This window comes from Pan paniscus, chromosome 7, assembly GCF_029289425.2.
Source record: "Pan paniscus chromosome 7, NHGRI_mPanPan1-v2.0_pri, whole genome shotgun sequence".
NCBI lineage: Eukaryota > Metazoa > Chordata > Mammalia > Primates > Hominidae > Pan > Pan paniscus.
In genome coordinates, this window is record NC_073256.2 from 47,329,774 (window position 1) to 47,354,366 (window position 24,593).

The window sequence follows — 24,593 nt, forward strand, 5'->3', positions numbered from 1 at the left end:
TGTATCTACATATATTGAAAATAGGAGTTCACACCAATACCATCAATTCTATCCAACAGCACAGGATTCATTCCAGCCTTCACTCTTTCCTTATATCTAACTCTCTACACCTTGATGGATTTTTTACAAGGTGAACACATGTACATCAAGAAATAAAGCATTACTAGCTCCTCAGAAATCCCTCTTTGTCCCCTTCCTGTCACTACTGTCCCCTCCCCTCCAGGATCACTACCACACTGGCATCTAATACCACAGATCAGTTTATTGTGTTTTTGAACTTTTATTTAAATAAAATCATACCATATCTACTCTTTTATATCTGGATCTTTCACTCACATTATGTTTGTGCAGTTTATCTACACTGCATATAATTGGAGCTTATTTGTTCACAGTGATGTAAGGGACTGTGTGAGTATACCACAAAATCCATGCTATTGTTGATGGGAATTTGAGTATATTTCAGTACTATTACCAAAAATTTTAGATTTTTTTTTTTTTTTTGAGACAGGGTCTTGCTCTGTCACCCAGACTGGTGTGCAGTAAGTAGCACGATTGCAGTTCACTGCAGCAGCCTCGAACTCCCTCAGCTTCAGGTGATCCTCCCACCCCAGCCTCTAGGGTAGCTAGAACTACAGGCATGTGCCACCACACCGGGCTAATTTTTTGTATTTTTTTGTAGAGACAGGGTTTTGCCATGATGTCAAGGTTGGTCTCAAATTCCTGGCCTCCAGTGATCCTCCCACTTCAGCCTCCCAAAGTGTTGGGATTATAGGTGTGAGCCACCGCACCTGACCAAATTCTAGATTTGTGTGTGTGTCTTTTGGTAACATCTCTATGCATTTCTGTTCAATGTATACTTTAGGAACAAAACTGCGGAGGCATAGAGTACATTGTTCAGCTTTAGCAGATACTGTCAGTTTTCTTTTTTTCTTTTTTTGAGACGGAGTCTCACTCTGTGACCCAGGCTAGAGTGCAGTGGCGCGATCTCGGCTCACTGCAAGCTCCGCCTCCCAGGTTCACGCCATTCTCCTGCTTCAGCCTCCCGAGCAGTTGCGACTACAGGCACCCGCCACCACGCCTGGCTAATTTTTTGTATTTGTAGTAGAGACGGGGTTTCACTGTGTTAGCCAGGATGGTCTCGATCTCCTGACCTCGTGATCCACCTGCCTTGGCCTCCCAAAGTGCTGGGATTACAGGCATGAGCCACCAAGCCCAGCCAATACTGTCAGTTTTCTAAGGTGGTGATACCAATTTAGAGAATCTTTGAGTGAAAATATAACCAAAAATGAGGAGTAACTATTGTCTGTTAGCTTCATTGTAGTAGAGCAATAACAACATGAGACGCAGAAAAACGTTCATAATATACCCTTGGGTGAAGAGAACCTGACAACAAAGCTAGGTATTCAGCTATATAGAAAACACCCATTTGTTCTGTGAGGGAGGAAGAAGCCTTTTATTTGTTGAACTGAAATGTTATTTTCGTCACTAAAGATGTACATATATGACTGACATAACTGGAAAGAACACTCTGACAATACATAAACCCAATTTAAAAAGGTAGTAATATGTATCGAAATACAATTCATCATGCAGTCAGTAGAACAGAAGCAGGCTATGAATTGCATGAACATGGTACAGGCTGAGCATCCCTAATCCAAAATGTTCCAGTATCTGAACTTTTTGGGCACCAACATGATGCTCAAAGGAAATGCTCATTGGAGCATTTTGATTTCAGACTTTCAAATTTGGGATGCTCAACCAGTAAGTATATTCCCGAATCCCAAGTCTGAAACAATTCTGTGGTCCACAACATTTCGGAGAAGGGCTGCTCCACATGTGCAACAGAAAGTGTTAATAGGAGGAAAGCAAGTGAAGCTTGAGTTAAAATACTTCCCTGTGTCTGACTTGGGAGGCAAAGGGGTCTACAGGTTTACATAGCAATCTATTTCATCTAACGACCTGCTGTCTGCATCTGCATCAGGTTATCCACATTGCTTCCTTCCCATGTCCCAGTGATTTTGTTTTCTTACCTCTGCATGAGGAAAAGGTGGTTCTGGAAGATACACCTTACTCTGTTTGTTGTGACAAAGCCTATTAAAGAGGAAAAACACATCAGCATGTGAGGAAGAGCATACGGTGGCATCTGTTGCCATCTAGTGGCAGCAGTGCAAATATTAAATACTGAAGTTTATTTAAAAATTTCCCGCCAGTGAATTTCACTGTGAATGAAATCCAGTGCCTACAGAGAAGAGATGTATCTTGTATTTTTTTAAACTTTAGAATTTCTCAATACATTTTTTCTTAAAATATAAACTTGTTATTTTGGAATAATTTTAGATTTAAAGAAAAGCTGCAAAGACAGTACAGAGTTTCCATGGCCTCTTCACCCTATGTCCCCAGAGTTAACATCTGATATGACTGGCACAGTCGTCAACTAAGAAATTAACATCAGGCCAATGAAAATCAACTAAACTCCAGACTTCATTCAGATTTCACTAGTTTTTCCAATCATGTCCCTTTTCTGTTCCAGGATCCAATCCGTGATATCATATTGCATTTAGTTGTGGTCAATTTCACAAAGAAAGTGATCTACACCTTGAGACATGGCTTCTGTTTTTGTCCATGCACTTTTTTTTTGGAGACAGAGTTTCGCTCTTGTTGCCCAGCTGGAGTGCAATGGCGCGATCTCGGCTCACTGCAACCTCCACCTCCTGGGTTCCAGTGGTTCTCCTGCCAAAGCCTCCCAAGTAGCTGGGATTACAGGCACCCGCCACCACACTCGGCGAATTTTTCTATTTTTAGTAGAGACGGGGTTTCACCATGTTGGCCAGGCTGGTCTCAAACTGCTGACCTCAGGTGATCCACCCGCCTCGGCCTCCCAAAGTGCTGAGATTACAGGCGTGAGCCACTGTGCCTGGCCCTTGCACTCTTTTTAACAGCAGCATTGGTAACTCCAACTAGAGAAGAACAAAGGATCACAGGCTAGAGACACTGTGAATGTTTTTGGTAACTTACATTTGCTTTTTCCTAGTCAGTTATGACTTTACAATACTGAGATGTCTGGATAAAGCAAATGTGCCAAAAAGTTTACAGTTGATAAATCAATATATGTGGGTGTTGTGCAGGTTTGACATTTTAAAAAAAAGTCACTACTTTGAGGGGAGGAGCTCAGGACTTCAGGGCTTGGATTTTGTATTAATACATTGTATCTAATTTTTCCTATCCTTAGTTTCGTTTAAGTTTGGTTTAAAAAAATATCACTTTATACCCTACTTGGAAGATATAAATATGGAAGAGCAAGATGCTTTTGGAGGGTTACCTTATATTATCTAAATAGACACTAGTTCTGTCTTTATTTCTAGCTCAGGGAGACAAATGTAAGATCTTGGTTCTAAACTTATTTTGATTGTTCCAAAGGACATTATCCTACATGCATTAAAGGCAGAGATTAGGGATACAGAAGAGATTACAATATGATTAGAGATTGTGAAGCCCACCTACATAACGCTTAGGCCAGTTCTGCTAACAGATCCTCCATGCTCTGCTCTAGAATCCTCATGCAGGCACAGCAGACAGGGACCCACCCCCTTTCTAAGACAGAGGCTGAAGGACCTGATTAGAGTTTGCTTCTTCTGGGGGTAGCTGTTAGAGTTCAAAAGGAGATCTGTGTATACCAGATTATCAGGAAGAATGAAGAATAAATGGCGCTTCTAGGATCATCTCTAATTGGGAATGTGACAGACCCTCCTGCTCCCTGATGGCCAGACCTCAGGTACTGCACACTCTTCCACTGCTTGTTCAAAAAAGGATCAGAGCCAGGCACTGTGGCTCAGGACTGTAATCCCACCACTCTGGAAGGCCAAGGCGGGCAGATCACTTGAACCCAGGAGTTCATGGGTTCAGACGAGATGCAACCTTGTCTGTACAAAAATTAGCTGGGCATGATGGTGACACCTGTAGTCCCAGGTACTCAGGAGGCTGAGGTGGGAGGATCGCTTGAGACCAGGAGGTTGAGGCTGCAGTGAGCCGTGATCATGCTACTGCACTCCAGCCTGGGCGACACAATGAGAGCCTGTCTCAAAAACCAACCAACCAACCAACCAACACTCCAAACCCCAACACTCAAAACTCCAAAAGATCAGAGAGGTCTTTCAAGAGCTATTCCGTCCCATCTCCATCCCCTGCAAAAACAAAACCAACCCAAACAACCAAGCCCCTTAGCTCGGAGCAAGGGCAGACACTGGATAGCAAGGGGCTGGGCTTCTGCAGGCATCAAAGCAGGACCATGTAGAAGCCAGAGCAGAACCCCTGAGAACGGGAAGCACAGAGCCAGGGAACCAGAGTGGCAGGGAACAGCAGGCCGGGCCTGAGGCTGAGCACAGAGCAGCCAGGCTGTGAAGCACCCGTTCAGAACACCAAAGAGGAGAGGAAGCCAAACCCTCAGAACAGGCTTGTGGTGGTCCTGGCATGGGGGGCTGGGACTTGCTAAGTTAATGCAAGTCTGGAGCTAGCAGCTATCCATTTTGGTGACTGAGTTCCTTATTTAGGGAAAAAGGGTGCTTTACAGCAAGGCTGCATGAAAGAGAACAGCACAGTGAAACAGAAACACAGAGAAATCTCCCAGGCTCAAGAAATCCTCCTGCCTCAGCCTCCCGAGTAGCTGGAACTATGGACGTGCACCACCATACCCTGCTAATATTTTAATCTTTTGTGGAAATGAGGTCTTGCTATGTTGCTCAGGCTGATCTCGAACTCCTGGCCTCAAGCAATCCTCCCGCCTTGGCCTCCTAAAGTGCTGGGATTACAGGTGTGAGCCACCCTGATCGGCCTCTTCTACTTCTTTAACTATTTGTCTTCACACTTTTCCTAAATATTTGTTCTCTAATGACCCCAAAAATGCAGGCATTACTTAAGTCCATCCTTTCTCCACTGCCTGTTCTTCTAACCTCAAATCCTCTCCCCAGACAATCCCATTCACTCTTGTGGCAATCCCAGCCACTCAACTACCTCAACGCTGAGGACACCCCAACCTATGACTCCAGCCTGGGCTTCTCAGATCTTTGGATTGGACAAGTTTCACCTGCACATCCCCTGCCTCAGGCACCGTCAATGCCCTCAGGGACAAAACCAAACTAAGCTAACCACCCTTGCTGTATGAACCTACCCTTCCTTTGTAGAACCTATTTTGTTTGGGGTCAACACGATCTACTACACTAGAAATTGTGGTGTCAATCTTGATTGCTACCTTTTCTGTATCAAGTAACCAGTAAGTCCTGCCCCTTGTATTTCCTAATCACCTCTCAGATCGGTTCCTGCCTTGCTTTCCTCCAGGATGGCAGAGACTGGAGTCTTCAGTCCCTCGACTTCTGCAAAGACTCTTGTCTTGTACTTCAGTTGCACCCCCTCCCACCACCTCCCAACAAACTTCACATAAATGCAGAAGGCTCTATATAAAATGCACATATAATCATGTTCATTTCCTGCTTAGAATCCTCCAATGAATCCCCCCCATGGACAGGATCCATCTAGCCTCATACCCTGCCACTCCCCACCCTGAACTTCATACTGTAACAATAAAGAACTATGGATAGTTCTCTGAACAAACCAAACCATTCAAACCTCCCATCTATGTCTTGGCCTGTGTTATCCTGTCCACCCACACATCACCGCCGGCAGACCACCCAACTCATCCTTAAATAGTGTTTCTGTCTGGCTGATTCTTGGTTATTCTTCAGGAGCACCTCCTTCCAGAATGCCTTTCTTAACCCCCCAAACGGGGTCACCACCCACCCCTTCTCTGAATACCATACAGATATACGTAGGTGTGTGTGTGGGTATGTGTGTATATATTTCCATCAGATTATTTCCGAGTGGTAAGAGGCACAGCTGCCTCTTCCTTCATGGTACAGATTCCTCAAGGTCAGGGACCTCTTTGTATCCTCAGTGCTTTGGCACTTAAAGGTTTATGGATTTAAGTAAATAGAACTATCGATGGAAACAAGAATAATATGATCACTGAGTTTAAGAGTCTACGGGAGGAATATTTGAAAAGCTTAAAAGACAGACACACATCCCATGTCTCAGCATGGGAAACCTACTGCAAACTGTAATTTATAGGTTTTGTGGACTCAAAAAGATATTCTGAAAACTGATACAGTGATTCCACAATTCTTCCACAAAAATAAGTAAGCAAAAATAGCTCCAAGAATTCTAAGAAAAATAATGGAGAAATGTACTTTACCACAGAGTACAATTATAAGTGAGGCTGCAGTTATTAAAATATATTAGCATCATGTTGGCCAAAGAATGAATGGATCACTCAATCAGGATAGTCTAGAAACAAAACCTGGTGCATATGAAAGTCTGGCATATGGCATTAATACAAATCAGCTGAAAAAGTTAACATTACTCAATAAATAGTACTTGGACAGGTAAGTACTTGACTACCTGGGAAAAAATGAAATTAATGCTTCTCTTCATACTATATACTAAAACAAATTCCAGATAAAATAGTTAAGGGGTGATGTAAAAAAAGAAAGAAAGAAGCTACAATAAAACTGAAAGAAAGTATGTTTAGCCATGTGACACCTATAGAGGCAAGAATTTTCTAAACATAGTGTCAACAGAAGAAACTGCAAAAGAGACTAAAACTATCAGTATAAAAAACTAAAAAAAACTTCTTGCAAAAAAACAAAAAAATCAAAGGCCTAAATGCAATGTGTTACCCTGGATTGGATCCCGAACAAAAACAAAAACAAAAAATTTGTGGAAAAACTGGTGCAATCAGAATAAAGATTCAGTTAATAATAATGTACTAATGTTATTTAAGGGTGGGCGCAGTGGCTCATGCCTGTAATCCCAGCACTTTGGGAGGCCGAGGCGGGTGGATCACCTGAGGTCAGGAGTTTGAGACCACCCTGGCCAATATGGTGAAACCCTGTCTCTACTAAAAATACAAAAATTAGCTGGGCATGGTGGCGGGCACCTGTAAGCCCAGCTACTCAGGAGGCTGAGGCAGGAGAATTGCTTGAACCCAGGAGGCAGAGGTTGCAGTGAGCCAAAATCGCACCATTGCACTCCAGCCTCGGCGACAAGAGACGAGGGCAAGACTCTGTCTTAAAAAAAAAAAAAAGTACTGTTATTTTAAAAATTTGGACTAATGAACATGGCCACGTGAGACATTAACATTAGGGGAAACCGAGTAAGAGGTATACAGGAACCCTCTGTACTATCTGTGTACTTTTCTGTAAATCTAAAATCATTCCAAAGTAGTAAGTTTATTATTTTAAAAATGGAAAAAAACCAAAGACAAAAATGTGCCAAAATGAGAAAAAAAGTCTACATAAATATATCCTTAATACATACAGAAGGAGTTTGAATAAATATATGAGAGACGTACAAAACCTCTAATAAGTAAATGGGCCAAAAGGGAACAATTTATAGAAAAATCTTTCTGGAAAGCAATTTAGATTCAGATAGTAAACATTAAAAAATATTTATACCCTTTGTTCCAGTAATTCTACTTTTAGTAATTTACCTAAAGCAAAAGATGTCATCATATACACAGAAAATGATATTAATTGAACATTTATTATGAAAAGCAAAAAAACTGGGAAAAGCCCTTCCATCTAGTAAGAAATAGTTAACCAAATCATACCATATATAAATGATGTACAAATGATGTAATAATGTAGTCATATAAAATTTATGTTCTTAAAGATTTGATAATGCTTTAATCTAATATTTAATTTTTAAAAGCAGGATTCAAAATTAAACATTCAGTATGATATTGATATAGGAAGAAGAAATACATCAGAATGCTAAGAGTGGTGAGTTATTTCTGGATAGCAGGATGATGGGGTCAGTTTTTTTTTTTTTTTTTTGAGATGAAGTCTTACTTTGTTGTCCAGGCTGGAGTACAGTGGCGTGTACTCTGTACACGCCAGGTTCACAGTACCAGGTTCAGAGGTTCACACAACCTCTGCCTCCCAGGTTCAAGCAGTTCTCCTGCCTCAGCCTCCCAAGTAGCTGGGATTACAGGCATGCACCACCACCATGCCCGGCTAATTTTTGTATTTTAGTACAGACAGGGTTTCACCGTGTTGGCCAGACAGGTCTCAAACTCCTGACCTCAGGTGATCCACCCGCCTCAGCCTCCTAAACTGCTGGGATTATAGGTGTGAGCCACTGCGCCTGGCCGGGGTCAGTTTTTTTTTACTGTCTTCTGTAATTTTAATTTTTTTCCTATGGTAAACACATATTACATGTATATTAGAAACTAACAAATATCTAAAAACCAGAAACACAAAAAACAACCTCCTCTCATTTTTGTATTCCCGGCTTCTGTCGAATAAAATATTCCAACAACATAAAACATATGTGGTGGGGTAAAAACTGGACTTGAAGAGTGCACACCCTGCTGGGATCCAACCACAGAAGCCCACAGGGCTGGCCCAAGGAGTATCTTCTTCAGTATTTTTATTAAGGATCTGGAAGCAGAAGCAGAAATTCAGAGCACACTGATTAAATGTGCAAGTGATACTGAGGGTAGACTGCTCATTACTCAAGATGACCTTCCTCTGTTGGGAAAAATGAGACCCTGTTCACAAAGGATAAAATTCACAGGGTACCAATAAAAAGTGACAAAGGGTCGGGCGCAGTGGCTCACGCCTGTTAATCCCAGCACTTTGGGAGGCCAAGGCAGGCGGATCACCTGAGGTCAGGAGTTTGAGACCAGCTGACCAGCATGGTGAAACCCCGTCTCTACTAAGAATACAAAAATTAGCCGGGCATGGTGGCGGGTGCCTGTAATTCCAGCTTCTTGGGAGGCTGAGGCAGGAGAATTGCTTGAACCCAGGAGGCGGAGGTTGCAGTGAGCGGAGATTGTGCCACTGTACTCCAGCCTGGGCAACAGAGCAAGACTCCGTCTCAAAAAAAAAAAAAAAAAGTGACAAAGAAGAATAATTTGTACATGGGATAGAGACGCCTGTATGAGTCTAAACACGGGGGAAAAAAACGACCACAGAAGGGAATGAAAAAAGTACTTTACAAAAGCAAGGGTTGGGGGCAGCATAACTGAATATATCATGAGAAGATGATGTACAAATTCCTTTTTAATGAGAAACTCAGTACATGCTGTGTCTATCTGGCTACCTCATGACTAAAAGGGATTAAATGCAGCCTAGACTGCCTGTGTCACAGTCCCGGAACGTTTGGGAAGCACCATTCTAAGGCACCACTGGGGATATTCTAAAAGTTATTTTCCTCTTCTCCCTTTATTTTTGGTCAGGTGAGTTACATTCAAACATGCACCTAAATAACTCTAAAAAGGTTCACTAATTTCATATTGTTTCATATTTTGCCAACTCTAGGATTTGATCAATTTTCTGATGTAATAAAATTTTGTCAAATATCATACTATTGCAATTTTTAAAAATCTAGTTTTTCTTCTCAGATTTGGCACTATACATTTTAGACAACATGAGATTGGGCTTGAAAATTTTTTTAACTTTTAGAATGTCATTTCACCTAGTAACAGGCAGAGGGTGACATGTGATAAGTATATACGATTTTTGTTACCAGTTTTGAAAGTGCTGGGCTAAGGTAAGTCTCTGCCTTGCATTCTTCCCTCTTTGACAACTATTATTCTAAACTTAGCAATGCAACAGATTTGGCTTTTAATAATGCAATCTTATCACAGACAGAAAAACAACAAAATGAAATTTCCACAGTAATGTGAGAAAAAACAGGAGTATTTTTATTCTTACTGCTTGAATGTCCTGAATCAAATAAAATTCATTAAAAAAAAAACCACTGACATACCACTCAGCAAAGATCTGGGAAAACTCCAGTGAACTGTTGGCCACAGGGGAGATGAAGTAGAGGGGGACGCTGGAGAGCCCGGCTGAGTCGATGTACTGATATAGGCACTCCAGGAGGTCATAGATCACTCCAGAAGGGTAGCAGGGAACCAACACGTTTCCTCCATTCCGGACTGTCAGAGCTAGAAAAGTGGATGCCAGAGGAGAAAAAACATCGTATCAAAAGGGCAGTGTTATAAAGATAAACTTGTAAAATAAGATTTGCACTTGTTTTCCTACCTCTGTTTTTATGATTTACTCACATGTCTAATAAGCTGCTTCTTTTGAAGAAGACATCAAAGCAGGGGATGCTATAGGCTGATAATGATTTTCTCATCATTGTCTAATCTAGGTCCCTGGGAACAGAGCATGTGACTACGGGTTTGGGTTTTTACCAATGGCAGCTGAGCTTCAGGACAGAGCCTCCAAGCTCCTTCCCGTTTTAGATCCTGCTCAAAAATTTGCTGGATTTGTCTCTGTTCAGTCTCTGACCATGGCTGAATGACCTATAAGAAAATAGGCCGAGTTTTTCTGTTTGACTAACATTTGTCTGCAGGAGTTAGTAGTATTTTCTTTCATTAATGTTTGTCTGCAGGAAAATCCCCTATACTTTAAGTACTTAGGCTCACCTAGATGCTGTAACTTGAGGGCTGGTGGACTTGCTATTACTAGAGTATGGTACTAGAGTAGGGTACAGTGGAGAAAATCAACATCACTCGTCATAGCTCAAGAGCCTGGCTCAAATCCTACCTTTGTCCCAACCCACAGGACCACAGGAAAGCCACTACAACCTTCCTTGGCCTCAGTTTCTGCATCAGTTACATGAAAAGAATGAATTAGATCAGTAATTTTCAAGCTTTAGTTTGTGTGGAAAATGCCAGAGAATATGTTGAAAATGCAACTTTTCTTCTGGAAGTCTCCTTTCCCCAGAGATTCTGACTTACTAGGTCTAAGGTAGGGCCCCCAAATTTGCATTTTTAGTAAGTAATCCCATTGGTCTTAAGGGAATGCGGTTAGTGGACCCCACTTTGGGAGACTGAATTAAATGTAAGGTTCTTTTCAAGCCTAAAGTTCTTTGAGTCTATGATTCTAGATTATAAACAAACATACAAACCAAGACTCTATTTGAGATTAGTCCAATTATTTTTCTAAGGTACAAATAAATTACCTTTGGATTAGTATCAAAGAACAGAAACAGACTATGTTTATTAGCATGGCTAAGTTTAATTTCTAAGAACAGTGCCTTCCATGTAAATATAAGAAGATGACCACTTCTTCCTAGAGCAGAAGTAATATCACTTAAAGTTGCTGGAGCTGAAGGTCTGAGCTCATTAATACCTCTTTGGTAGCTGTTACGGACTGAATGTGTGTGTCCCCCACAAGATTCTCATGTTGTAGGCCTAACCCCCACTGTGATGGTACGGAGAGGCAGGGACTTTGGGAAGTGATTAGGTTTAGATGAGGTCATGAGGGTGCAGGCCCCATGATGGGATTCATGCCCTCATAAGAAGAGGAAGAGAGGCCAGGCATGGTGGCTTACACCTGTAATCCCAGCACTTTGGGAGGCCGAGGCGGACGGATCATGAGGTCAGGAGTTCGAGACCAGCCTGGCCAACATAGTGAAACCTTGTGTCTACTAAAAATACAAAAATTAGCCGGGCACAGTGGTGCACACCTGTAGTCCCAGCTACTCGGGAGGCTGAGGCAGGAGAATCGCTTGAACCTGGGAGGCGGAGGTTGCAGTGAGCCAAGATCGTGCCACTGCACTCTAGCCTGGGCAACAGAGCAAGACTCCGTCTCAAAAAAAAAAAAAAAAAAGAAGAAGAAGAGGAAGAGACACCAGAGCTTCCCCTCTTCTCCACCTGAGGACACAGCAAGATGGCGGTCATCTGCATCAAGAAACGACCATGCTGGCACGCTGATCTCAGACTTCCCAGTCTCCAGAATTGTGAGAAGTTAATGTCTGCAGTATTTTGTTACGGCAGCCCAAACTGACTAAGACAGTAACCAACCTATTTGTCTAAATGAGAAGCAGAACTTCCAGATTTAGTGACAGTTATATCCGAAGGACAATAAATTTCTTCCAGGTAGAAAATGCCCCATACCTCTCTTAATTTAGCCTTTCCTCAAAAGAAGAAAAAATAAAACCAACCAAATATTAGTGGGGAAAAAATATACCTGTTCGGCCGGGCACTGTGGCTCACGCCGGAAATCCCAGCATTTTGGGAGGCCAAAGCGGGCAGATTGCCTGAGGTCAGGAGTTCCAGACCAGCCTGGCCAACATGGTGAAACCCTGTCTCTACAAAAAATACAGAAATTAGCCGGGTGTGTTGGCACATGCCTGTAGTCCCAGCTACTCAGGAGATTGAGTCAGGAGAACTGCTTGAACCCAGGAGACAGAGGTTGCAGTAACCCAAGATTATGCCACTGCACTCAAGCCTGGGTGACAGAGCAAGACTCTGTCTCAAAAACAAACACACAAACATTCATACATATATATCTGTTCACTGTATCGCTGCTGTGAGTTCAAAGTGTAACACTCTTTTCTGTGCTATTATTTGCAAAGATGTACTGCCTCCCTCCTTTGACAACTGCTACCCTGTAAGCACTCCTTCCCCCATTATTGTAAAATATTATATTTATTATTGTAAAATAAATGCAAGATAGATCATCCAACGTAAGATAAGAGAAGGTTGCACACCTAGGTTGCTGCAGAACTCCCCCACCATTCCATCTGGGTTTGCAGTAGGGATCTGGGTAAGCCCTGTCAGAACAAGAACATCGCTGTTTTTGAGAGAAGCTTGGTCCATGGGCTGAAAAAGAACACAGAAATATGGTTAGTAATTTTAAAAGGAACATTACCTACAAATAGTGAAAGAATACGAGAACACAGACATTGCTCTTTCTACGTTTAACCCATCATCGAGTTCTCTTATATTCTCTAAGGAATAGTCTGTCCTTAACCACTGGCTGCCTAAGTTGGGTGGGGACTGATGGGAGGAGGCAAGAGGGAGCTTTACAAGGGATGAACAAGTTCTGTATCTTCACTGGGGCAATGATTATATCAAAATTCAGTATTACACATTTAAGATCTTTGTGTTTCACCATATATACATTTTACCTCCATTAAAACAAGGTATCTTGTATTTCTGTAATGCTTTCTTCTTTTCAAAATGCTATCTCACGTGTCATCAGTGGCTCTCAAGCTTCATGTGAGTCAGAATCCCCTGGAGGGTGTGCTAAAACACGGATTGTTGGGCCCCTCCCAGAGTTTCAGATTCAGGTTGGGGTGGGGCCTGAGAATCTGCATTTTCACATCTTCCCAGGAGATGCTGCCATTGCTGGCCTGGGGAGTCACACTTTGAGAAGCATACATTATAGAATTTGATTCTCAAAATAACTCTGAAGCACAGGAAATAAGCATACACTATGGGAATATGGAATTTAGGACTCAAAGAGGTAAGGAGATTTACACTAAGTCCCAGTGGCATAGAAGCCATGAAGAACCCTGGATTGGGAACTAGAAGGTCAAATCTACTCCCAATTCCATGACCAGCCTCATGACCTCAGTCACAGCTCTGAGCTGGACTTCCTATAAAATGGGGCTATTTCTTGACCCATCTCCCCTAGATGACTTCGGTAAGTCTCACAGGTTAACATCCATGATCTTCTTGTGAACTAGGAACTCCCAGGGCACACTACTATGTGATTCTTAGGATGCTGCGTTTTTATTTTTACTCACCACAGCTTGAATGTAATTTTGATTTTTTTCAAAGCATTTCAAAAAATATTACCCTTTCTAAATAAATTAGGATTAAAATAAGAAACCAAAATGAGGGCCCATGGATTGAGAAGCTGGAGAGCTCACAGGAGAGTTCATAAAGGTTTCCATCTGAAACACATCCTTTCCTCATCTCCATTGAAAATACCCAGTGGATCGTCAGAAGAAAAAAGCCAGCAACACAGTTTACTAAGAAGGCTTACTCCTCTTTTTTCTCTCCCACCCAATTTCGCAGTAAATAAAATTCCAAATAATAGCAAAGTCTCAACATCTGCATTGTGATCTCCGAGTAGCTGTGCCTTGAGTATTTTCCTTTCACCTTCTATTATATATAAGCATGGATACATGAGCTTCATTATTTTTTAAATAACACAATTTTGGTCTTACATTATAAGCGGCTTTATAACCTGAAAAACATTTAATATGGAAACAGAAAAAGGCCAGTGGTGAAGACAGCTATATGTGAATAGCTTCTATTTTCTATTTGCACAAGTATATTCACACAAATATGTAAGAGCTTTTTCTCTGCTTGGGCAGAACTCATCTATTTGTACTTCTCCAACAAATACATATGCATCCATTGTTTCCAGAGAAGAGAGGAAGGGAAGTACAGGACAGTGATTCTTGGCAGCAGATGTGTAAGGGGACTCAGATTGTTTCTCGTGTGCGAGTTATCAACTGCAAGGAAACCAGAATGGTGAGAAAGGAACCAAGGCATCAATGGGTAGCACAGTTAGCTTAAAATGGCAACCATTTTATATGGACCTTGTTAGAATGAACCAATAATGATCCCGAGGGCTGAAGGGAGATGAGGGACTTTAGAGGATCCGGGAACCTTCTAAAATGGTATATACAATTCTGTGTGTGCCTGTGTAAACTTTTCTTTTTTCTTTTTTTTCTTTGAGACAGCTCTGTTGCCCAGGCTGGAGTGCAGTGGTGCCATCTCGGCTCACTGCAACCTCCACCTCCTGGGTTCAAGCAATTCTCCTGCCTCAGCCTCCTGAGTAGCTGGGATTACAGGTGCTCACCACCAAGCCCGGCTAACTTTTGTATTTTTAGTAGAGAAAAGTTTTCACCATGTTGGCCAGGCTGGTCTTGTACTCCTGACCTCAAGCGATTTGCCTGCCTTGATCTCCCAAAGTGCTGGGATTACAGTCGTGAGCCACCACGACCAGCCTCTGTGTATACTTTTCCATAAATTTAACTGGGTGGTGAAATGGGGCCATGACCCCAAAAAGATGAAGAACTACTGATTCACACTTGAACTCTGACATTTGAGGCTGCAGTGAGCTATGTTTGCACCACTGCGCTTTAGCCTGGGCGGCAATGCAAGACTCTCCCTTTCAAATAAAACAAAAGAACTACTGATCCAGATAAAAATATATAACACAGGTCAGGCTCAGTGGCTCACACCTGTAATCCCAGCACTTTGTGAGGCCAAGGCGGGTGGATCATGAGGTCAGGCATTCGAGACCAGCCTGGCCAACATAGCGAAACCCAGTCTCTACTAAAAATACAAATAATTAGCTAGGCGTGGTGGCGGGCACCTGTAATCCCACCTACTCGGGAGGCTGAGGCAGGAGAATTGTTTGAAGCCGGCAGGCAGAGGTTGCAGTGAGCCAAGATCACACCATTGCACTCCAGCCTGGGCAACAAGAGCGAAACTCCGTCTCAAACAAAACAAAACATATAACACAGAGCAAACTCTAGAAACATTATCTCTGAACCTTGGCCATTAGCATCTTCTTCCTTTGAATGTTAAATGATCACCAACAAACAAACAGAGGCAGTGCTACAGTAATGTCGAATGTCACTGAGTTGGAACCATTGTAAGATACCTCATGATCAGGTCAGACTGGATGTTTGTAATTTTAGCTCTTAACTCAGAGACATTTCTCGTTGATTCCCAGGGCTACTGTGATGAAGCAGGCTTAAAAGGCTTTTAGTGACACTCCAAACCAAGCTGACACCTCAAACAACTCCATTTCACCACTAAAGGGCAAATGTATAGATTACTGGTGTCAATGACCACTCACTGAGTGCTGCAAATGGGAACATTTTGTTCAAATACACACACAAAGAAAAAGCCATCTTGTCCAAGTACCAACTTAAAATACCTTACAAAGTTGAAAGTCACAAACAAGTGATTCTTCTTTTTGGTCACTTTGCAAGCTGGGGACCCCTAGCCAGCAACACCCCACTCGGGCCTCACTCAGCCACATTGGTGTGCTGAGGTCAGTAATACATGGCTTTTTGGCAGATGATGTTTTGCTCCAGTTTTCTTTCACTCCTTGGCTAAGGAACTTAATACTCAATTTCAACAGCCTGGGTCACTCACTGCCTTTGGAACATCTCCCGGACATCTCTCCCTTCCCCTATACCAAGTTGTCCCTTTAACATGTGCCCTGGGGCATCTAATACTTCCTATCTCAGCACTGATCACTCCAAACTGAAAGTACTATTTACTTGTCTGTGTCCCCCACAGGACTCTGAAGCTCCGTGAAGGCAAGAACTTTGTTTCCCTGTTGCCTAGCAAAATGCTTGGCATACAGCATTTACTAAACAAACATTTGCTGAACAGATGAATATATAAAAAGAACATGGTCTGGTAGGAAATGTCAGAATTTCACACTGGGAGAGTGCAGTGGGAGTCAGGAAGGTGAGGGGAAGCATGCTGACTGCAGGAGGCGGGAGGGCATGGGCAGGGCAAGGCAGCATGCATATGCCAAATGAATCTACTTGGCCAGGATGGAGAGTGTTCTTTGGGCCAGAGAAAGGAGTTGAGTAAACAGAGTGCAACTGGTAAAGGGCCAAAAAGGTCAGGATCATGCCCACTGACAGAGCAGGCAGTGAGGAGCCAACAGTCTGAAGCAGCAAATGACATTCTGGTAACAGCAATTACAGGAGATTTCACTAAAGGAGGTGGGTGAGAGCAAACAGACAGAGAACATTTTTAAGGCCCCTATAGCAGTCCAGACAGAGAGAAACAAATTATAATGTCATGGCAGGTGAGGAGATGGAAGCAGCAGATCCACTTGACGGATCACCTGCACCCTGGAGAAAAGTTCTGCATGTACACATCTTCTCCCCCTATTATAACATCTGTAAATTTCATGTTTCTCCTATAGCCTAGTTAACTCTGTTCCCCCAAAGTAGGGGTTTAGGAAATATCAGTAACTACATGAGGTAATGAATGAACAACTAAACAAATGCACATAAATGGTATACGTTACTTCTGAGAGAAGGAAATATTCTGCAGAGAGAAGCTGTACAGCCAGATAAGACAAACAAGATAGCAAGCATGGAAAGAAACAGGTGGAGGGCCAGTAAATCGTCTGGTCTCCCCCTCCTTGCTTCATGGGACCAACCTCCAACTGATCCATGGACTATTAGTAGCTCAGCTTACCTGCCACCCTAGCCCCCAAATATATTAGGTTTAACTTTTACTGCAGAGCTTCCAGATCAGAGCATAGTATTGCAGAAACAGCAAAACATTTGGGGAAATTCAGGGGGAAGAAAACATTACAGAAAAACAAAACAAACCTACATAGCAACTGCCTTAGTTCTTAAAAATTTGATTCAGCTGGGCACGGTGGCTCACGCCTATAATCCCAGAACTTTGGGAGGCCAAGGCAGGTGGATCGCTTGAGCCCAGGAGTTTGAAACCAGCCTCGGCAACATGGCAAAACCCCATCTCTACAAAAAATACAAAAAAATTAGCCTGGCATGGTGGTGTGCGCCTATACCTCTAGCTACTCAGGAGGCTGAGATGGGAGGAACTCTTAAGCCCAGGAGGCAGAAGCTGCAGCGAACTAAGATCATGCCCTTGCCCTCCAGTCTGAGTGACAGAGTAAGACTCTGTCTCAAAACAAACAAACAAACAAAAAAACAAAAAAAACCCCAAAAACAAAAACCTTGATACAAGAAATCCAAATTTAAGATATTTTCTTTAGATTTAAGCAACTACATTACTGCCAGTCTTTATTTACTTATTTATTTATTTTTGAGACAGAATCTTGCCCTGTTGCTCAGACTGGAGTGCAGTGGCGTGATCTCAGCTCACTGCAGCCTCAACCTCCTTGGGCTAAAGTAAGACTCCCACCTCAGCTTCCCAAGTAGCTGGGACCACAGGTGTGTGCCACCATGGCCAGCTAATTTTTGTATTTTTTGTACAGATGGAGTTTTACCATGTTGCCCAGCCTGGTCTCAAACTCCTGGGCTCAAGCAATCCTCCTGCCTCGACCTCCCAAAGTGCTGGGATTACAGGCGGGAGGCACCAGGCCCAACCAGTGCCAGAGTCTTTAAGACCTCAAGAAAATGAGCCAATAGGAGCACTCCCCTGACCTTCAAAGGGAAAAGGATCAGGAAGTACAGGTGTGGGAATTGTGCCAGCTCTAGGAGACATTCTCATAGGCCAACCACCGCCTTCCAATCCCATGGATAAGAAGGAATTCCTGGCCGGGCGCGGTGGCTCACGCCTGTAATCCCAGCACTTTGGGAGGCCGAGGCGGGCGGATCACGAGGTCAGGAGATCGAGACCACCCTGGCTAACACGGTGAAACCCCGTCTCTACTAAAAATACAAAAAATTAGCCTGGAGAGGTGGCGGGCGCCTGTAGTCCCAGCTACTTGGGAGGCTGAGGCAGGAGAATGGCGTGAACCCCAGGGGGCGGAGCCTGCAGTGAGCCGAGATCGCGCCACTGCACTCCAGCCTGGGCGATAGCGAGACTCCGTCTCAAAAAAAAAAAAAAAAAAAAAAAAGAAGGAATTCCCACAGTGAAGAATAAAACAACATAAGCTCAGGGAATGACTGGGTGGAAAATGCCAATTCATTTTCTTTTATTTCATTTCTTAAACAAATTCTTTCCAAAATTCTAAGCCAGAGATTCTTAACCTGATAAATAACAATGGGCTTCTGAGGACTCCATAAACTCAGGGTCCCCAGAAATAAAAAGCGAAGTCTGTGTCAATGTGCATAAATGTTTTATTACTTTTTTTGGAGTAGTTCTCTCAGATTCTTACTATCAGGCTTTTGGTTAATGACCCACAAAATGTTAAGAACCACTGCTCGAAGGCAGACATCCCCCTGTGGAATCCTTGCTTTCAAATAATCTCTCCTCTCCTTCTCCCTCATAGACCCAAGGAACCTCAGAAACCAGAGAACCACGTGTCTTAGCTTCAAGGCCAAAAGTTATATGGGAAGGAAACAGCCCATTGACTGGCTGTGCTTGGTTTTCCAAATTTATTCCAGAACAGAGACCAAGGTGTTGGTGCTGGAGAGTCTTCAAGGCCTTCAGGTAAGAGCTAAAGGCGTAGGATGGATACCTTTCCAGGTTTCTTTTGTGGTCAGAAAGATGAGAAAAGATCAAAACAATAAACAAACTAAACCTAAACACAAATGAAAACATACTGCCAAGAGTAACAACAAAATATTCTACCATGCCCTACAATTTTCCATACTTCAAATCTTAGCCTGGTAAGGACATCAGTGTCACATTCTATTATAGATAAGTTTCTAAAACTAACCAGGCCTAGCTCATGCCTGTAATCCCACCACTTTGGGAGGCTGAGATGGGTGAATCGCTTGAGCCCAGGAGTTCGAGACCAGCCTGGGCAACATGGTAAAACCCCGTTTCTACCAAAAAAAAAAAAAAAAAAAAAAAAAATTAGCCAGATGTGCTGGTGCACTGTAGTCCCAGCTATTTGGGAGGCTGAGGTGGGAGGATCATCTGAGCCCACAGAGTTTGAGGTTGCAGTGAGTCACGATCATGCCACTGCACTCCAACCTGGGCAACAGAGTGAGACTGTCTCAAAAATAAATAAATAAAGTAAGTAAATAATAAAACTAAGCCCTAACGTCTAGGTATATGCAGCTTTTGCTATATTATGCTGGGGAATTTCACATCTCAAATTCAAGTCTACCCCTGAAGTCAGGCAGAGTAGCCAAGAAGCTATTGAAATAATATGACTATTAAGTTGACTTTTCAAACCAACATAATACAAAATGTAGTATTCAAATACAGGTTCGCAGTCACAAGCAAATCCATTCATTTGATTAGCCAGGGCCAGAAAGGCTGCGGCTTCAATAATCAAAAGTGCTTGCTAGTTATTGCCAATACATTTATGGGATCTTTCCAACAGGTGCTGCTTGTTTTGTTCTATTAGTATTATCATTTTTAAACTGTGTCCTGGGCCCTTTTTCTGGGCAGACTGTACAACTGTTTGAAATAAGTTTTTTTAAGGAAAAAAGTTTTAAGCCATTAAATGTCCAACAGTGGAAGAGTTAAACATTTCATGGTATATCCACGTGACAGACCACCAGACAGATATCATATGTCATGTGGTAGAATCCATGATGACCTAAGTAAAGTTCACTATACAGTTCATCAGGAAGAGTAGAAAAGCAGGCTGCAAATAGCTCTTAATATCAGGATTCATACAGTTTTTATTTTTTCTCTGAGATTTTTGTATTTTCCAAAATTATTACAATAAATACAAATTAAAATTTTCTAATCAGAAATAGAAGAAAATAATATTATTTCAAAATAAGACGTCTATTATAACTCCTGACAAGACCACACATGGGCATGAGCTGCTGGCATGCTCCCAGAATCTATTTTTATTTTTATTTATTTATTTTGAAACAGGGTCTCACTTTGTTGCCCAGGCTGGAGCACACTGGTGCAGTCACAGCTCACTGCAGCCTCAACCTCCCTAACTCAAGCGATCCTCCCACCTCAGCATCCCGAGTAGCTGGGACAACAGGTATGTGCCACCCCGCCCAGCTTCTTTCTTGATTTTTTGTAGAGACGGGGTCCCACTATATTGTCCAAGCTGGTCTTGAACACTCCTGAGCTCAAGCAATCCTCCCACCTTGGCCTCCCAAGGTGTTGGGATTACAGGCATGAGCCAATATGCTCTGCCACACTCCCAGAATCTAAACTGAGAGGACAGAGATGCTCAGAAGCAAGGGCAGCTGACAAATTTGAGAAACTAAATCAAAACTGGAATAAATTCCTGGGGAAACTAGGGGTCTTGGAATGAGGACAAAATGGCAGGCAATCGCCCCTACTGCGGGTGGAGGAGAGGCTGGGTAAAAACCCTTTGTCCTTTTTTCTTTCCTCCGTATTACAGTTGGAAGATTGTGGAAGGTTCAATACCCCCCCCTCCTCCTGCATGAGGAAGGAAATGCCAGAACAGTGGGATGAAGGTTCGCAGAACACCAAGCCACTCCTTGCTTGTTCCCTCACACCACAAGGGCGAAGTGGTGACAAGTCAGGGAGACTACTCAGGAGAAACAATGCCTGAAGCAGTGGTATGAGAGGAGGGTCCCTGAGGGTCAAGCAAGAAGAGCTCACAGGGAATCAAACAAGACCACCAAGGAAGGCAGCATCTACTAAACATGGTGAGCTAAAATCTATCCCCACAGGGAGAATTAGTGAACCAGAGAGTAGGAATATATGTATTAAAATGTCCCAAAAATACACAGAGGGCGATTAAAATGAGCAGGTATAAAGAGAAACACCTAGAAATACTGTGGACAAAAGTATAGTTGTGGAAATGAAGAGTTCAATACATAGGCTGAGGAGCAGCATGAATACGGCTGAGAATGAATTCAGGGGCTGGAAGATTTTTTCCAGGAGGCTTCATGAAGTAGACGGGAAATACACAAGAAAAAAGACATGCAATACACAGAAGTGTCAGTATCTATATACTAGAAATTCCATAAAAAGAAAAAGAAAATCAACCAGGAGTAAGTAATTTAAAATATGACTAAGAATTTATTTAAGTTAAAGGAAATTGGAAGATCTCACAGATACTACATTCACAGGAAAAACACACATTGAAGAGAAATCATTTTAAAACTTACAAATATTAAAGTGAAAATTCTAAAAGCAGATCCCATATAATGGAACGCAAATCTAAATGGCTTCAGGGTTCTTAATGACAACAAGCGATACAAGTGGAAAATGAAGTTATATTTCCAAAGCTTTATCCTATCGAAGTTTTTTGCCTTTGATTTTTAATCCATCCAAGCTATCATTTAAATGTGAGGAAAAAATTAAAGACATTCTTAATAATTCAAGGCCTCATAGGCTTACCGCTTCAAGACCCTCTAGATGCCCATTCCTCAAGCATTCCTGGAAGAAGAAAAGTCAATCTAGCAGGATGTTATGAGATCCTGTTTATGGAAAGTAAGGTTGAAAAACTTACAATATATCTCAATGAAGATCACTGTTGTTGCAATAAGGAATATATTCACCACCGTATTATGTGTGTTCTAAACGACCCAGAACTAAAATTCTAGATGGTTTCACCATGGTCATCATGGGGTATGATGTGCAAAGGAAGAGAGAAAGATAGGGGAGATGAGGACAGTGTGGCTTTGGGAGGAAAGATACAGATACTGATAAGTAAGATAGTCACAGAAAAAATAAATAAGAAATAACTCAAAAGAATAAAAATAAAATGTGCATTTTCACATATACAGAAGGAAATTTACACTTCTAAAGGAAGGCAAGAAAGGACTAGGAAAAGAATGAACTAAAAACATGAAAGAAGATGGCAAAACTACAATAGTCATCACAAGAAACATAAACAGGCTCACCAACCAAGAGACACTAGATAAAAAAAAAATCCTGGCCAAGCACGGTGGCTCATGCCTGTAATCCCAGCACTTCGGGAGGCCAAAGGTGGACCAATCGCTTGAGCCCAGGAGTTTGAGACCAGCCTGGGCAATATAGGAAGATCCTGTCTCTACAAAAAATACAAAAATTAGCCAGGCACGGTGACATGTGCCTGTAGTCCCAGCTATTTGGGAGGCTGAGGTGGGAGGACTGCTTGAACTGCGGAGGCAGAGGCTGCAGTGAGTTGAGATTGCACCACTGTACTCTAGCCTGAGCAACAGAGCAAGACCTTGTCTCAAAAAAACAAAACAAAACAAAAAAAACCAGGCACATATGAAATGGGAAAAAGCCTCTTGGCTTTTAATGCAGTTTTTATAGAGAAAAAAAGAAAGCATCGAAGCATCCTGATAAAAAGAATAACTGATTGATAAAACATAATGATCATGAATATATGGACTCCTGAGTATACAGCTTAGAAATATTAAAAAAGTAAAAATTGGCAAACTACAGTGAGAAATAGATAAATCAACAACTAACACATCCTTTTCAGAAATCAGTAGCTAAGCAAAGATATAAGACTTGAATAATGCAAAAAACTCATATATAGAAATATTTTACCCAACAGTGAATACACATTCTTTTCCAAGACACGTAGAACATTTACAAAAATAGATTGTGCTTCAAAGGAAGACTAATCAAATTTCAGTCCATCAGGATATGTTTATTATAATGCAAAAGATTAGAATCCTGAAACATATGCTTAAAAACATTTCCTCTAATCCTACGTCTAATCAGACTGGATGGACTAGAAACAAACAATCACACTGTAAAATAACCTTTGGTTATTTAAATCATGAACATTATAGAGAAAATTATGACATACTTAGAGATGAATGACAAAGCACTGCGTATCAAAAATGTAACAGAGTAAAATTATACTAAGAAACCGGTTGCTTTAAATACATTTATCGAAAAGCAAACACTGAAACACACTTAGCAAGTATTAAACAGAGTAAATCCAAAGTAAAGAAGGAAGGAAGGAAATAAAGGGCAGAACAAAGGATGAGAATACAACCAAAATGATTAAAAGCAAAAACTTATTTTTTGAATAAAATCAATAATACAGACAAACTTCTGGCAAGTCTGATCAAGATGATGATGAAAATAAAATTTAGAATGAAAACAGACTTACACAAAAAGGTTAAACAAATAAAAGAGGATTATAAATAGCTCTATGCCTATGATTTTGAAAACCTAAGCAAAAAGGACAAATATCTGCCAAAATTGTGGCACAATTTTGGCCCAGAAAATATAGTTCAATAATGGTAATCCAGGTCCAGACAGTTTTATGGAACATTTGACCAAACTTTCAGGAAAAGATAATCTCTACCTCATATACTTTTTTCTGACATTAGAAAGAGGGAAAGGCTCCCAAATCACCTTATGAGACTAGTAACACCTTGGCTTCCAACAAACAAAGGTAGTACAAGAAAATAATGTATGGGCCCATTTTTCACCTATGACTATAGATTATAAACTTCAATAAAACATTCACCAACTCATTCCTGGAGAGTATTTTAAAAAGAATAGATTGTAATCAAGCAAGATTTATCCCAGGAATATTGGATGGTTAAATGTGAGAAAAGCTAACACTGCAGTTCACTACATTAATGGTCTCAAAGGAGAGAAATCAAAGTTGATCTCATATGCTCAAAAGCATTTGATAAGGTATAACACTTATATCTGACTTTTAAAAAATCAGAAAGTTGGGGATAAAGGAGACACTCCTTAACTTGACAAATAAATATGGTGCAGTAAGCGTGATGTTTAACGAAGAAACTACAAAAGCTTTCCTTTTACAGCCTTATACAAGACAAGGATGTCCACTATCATCATTGCTGTGTAACGTAGTATTATAGGGCTCAGTCACAAGATAAGAAAAATAAAAGATACAAAGGTTAGAAGAGAGGTGAGAAAACTGTTACTTCTTTGCAAGATAATATCAATAGATTATTAGAATTAAGAGAATTTAGCATGGTTGCTAAATATCAAATCAATTAAAAAATTAATACTGAGACCTCATGCTCAGTAAAGGCTAGTTCTCTTCCTTCTCCCTTTGGGAGGCTGCACTCTTTGGCCTCAATTTTCCTTTAACTCTCCATCCATTCTTACACAAGACTATTTTTCTTTCTTCCACTGTCTGTTGGTAAAAGTTCCCTATGGATCAGTCTTTGGCCCTCAGCCCTTTATTTAGATTTTTTTTTTTTTTTTGAGACGGAGTCTCTCTCTGTTGCCCTGGCTGAAGTGTAATAGTGCGATCTCGGCT

The 24,593-nt window shown here is 41.6% G+C and overlaps 1 protein-coding gene across 3 annotated transcripts in view; it reads right to left on the reverse strand.

The window, feature by feature from the left end:
* The window catches only part of INTS9 (integrator complex subunit 9), a 123,397-nt gene that overhangs the window by 18,151 nt on the left and 80,653 nt on the right, over positions 1-24,593 (reverse strand). For all 3 annotated transcript variants that reach the window (XM_003830775.5, XM_063606693.1, XM_008956211.6), the window contains 3 exons: positions 12,562-12,673; positions 9,823-10,003; positions 2,031-2,091 (listed from right to left, as the gene is read on the reverse strand). In XM_003830775.5, coding sequence (XP_003830823.1) covers positions 2,031-2,091; positions 9,823-10,003; positions 12,562-12,673 — 354 coding nt within the window. The remainder of the gene's footprint in view (positions 1-2,030; positions 2,092-9,822; positions 10,004-12,561; positions 12,674-24,593) is intronic.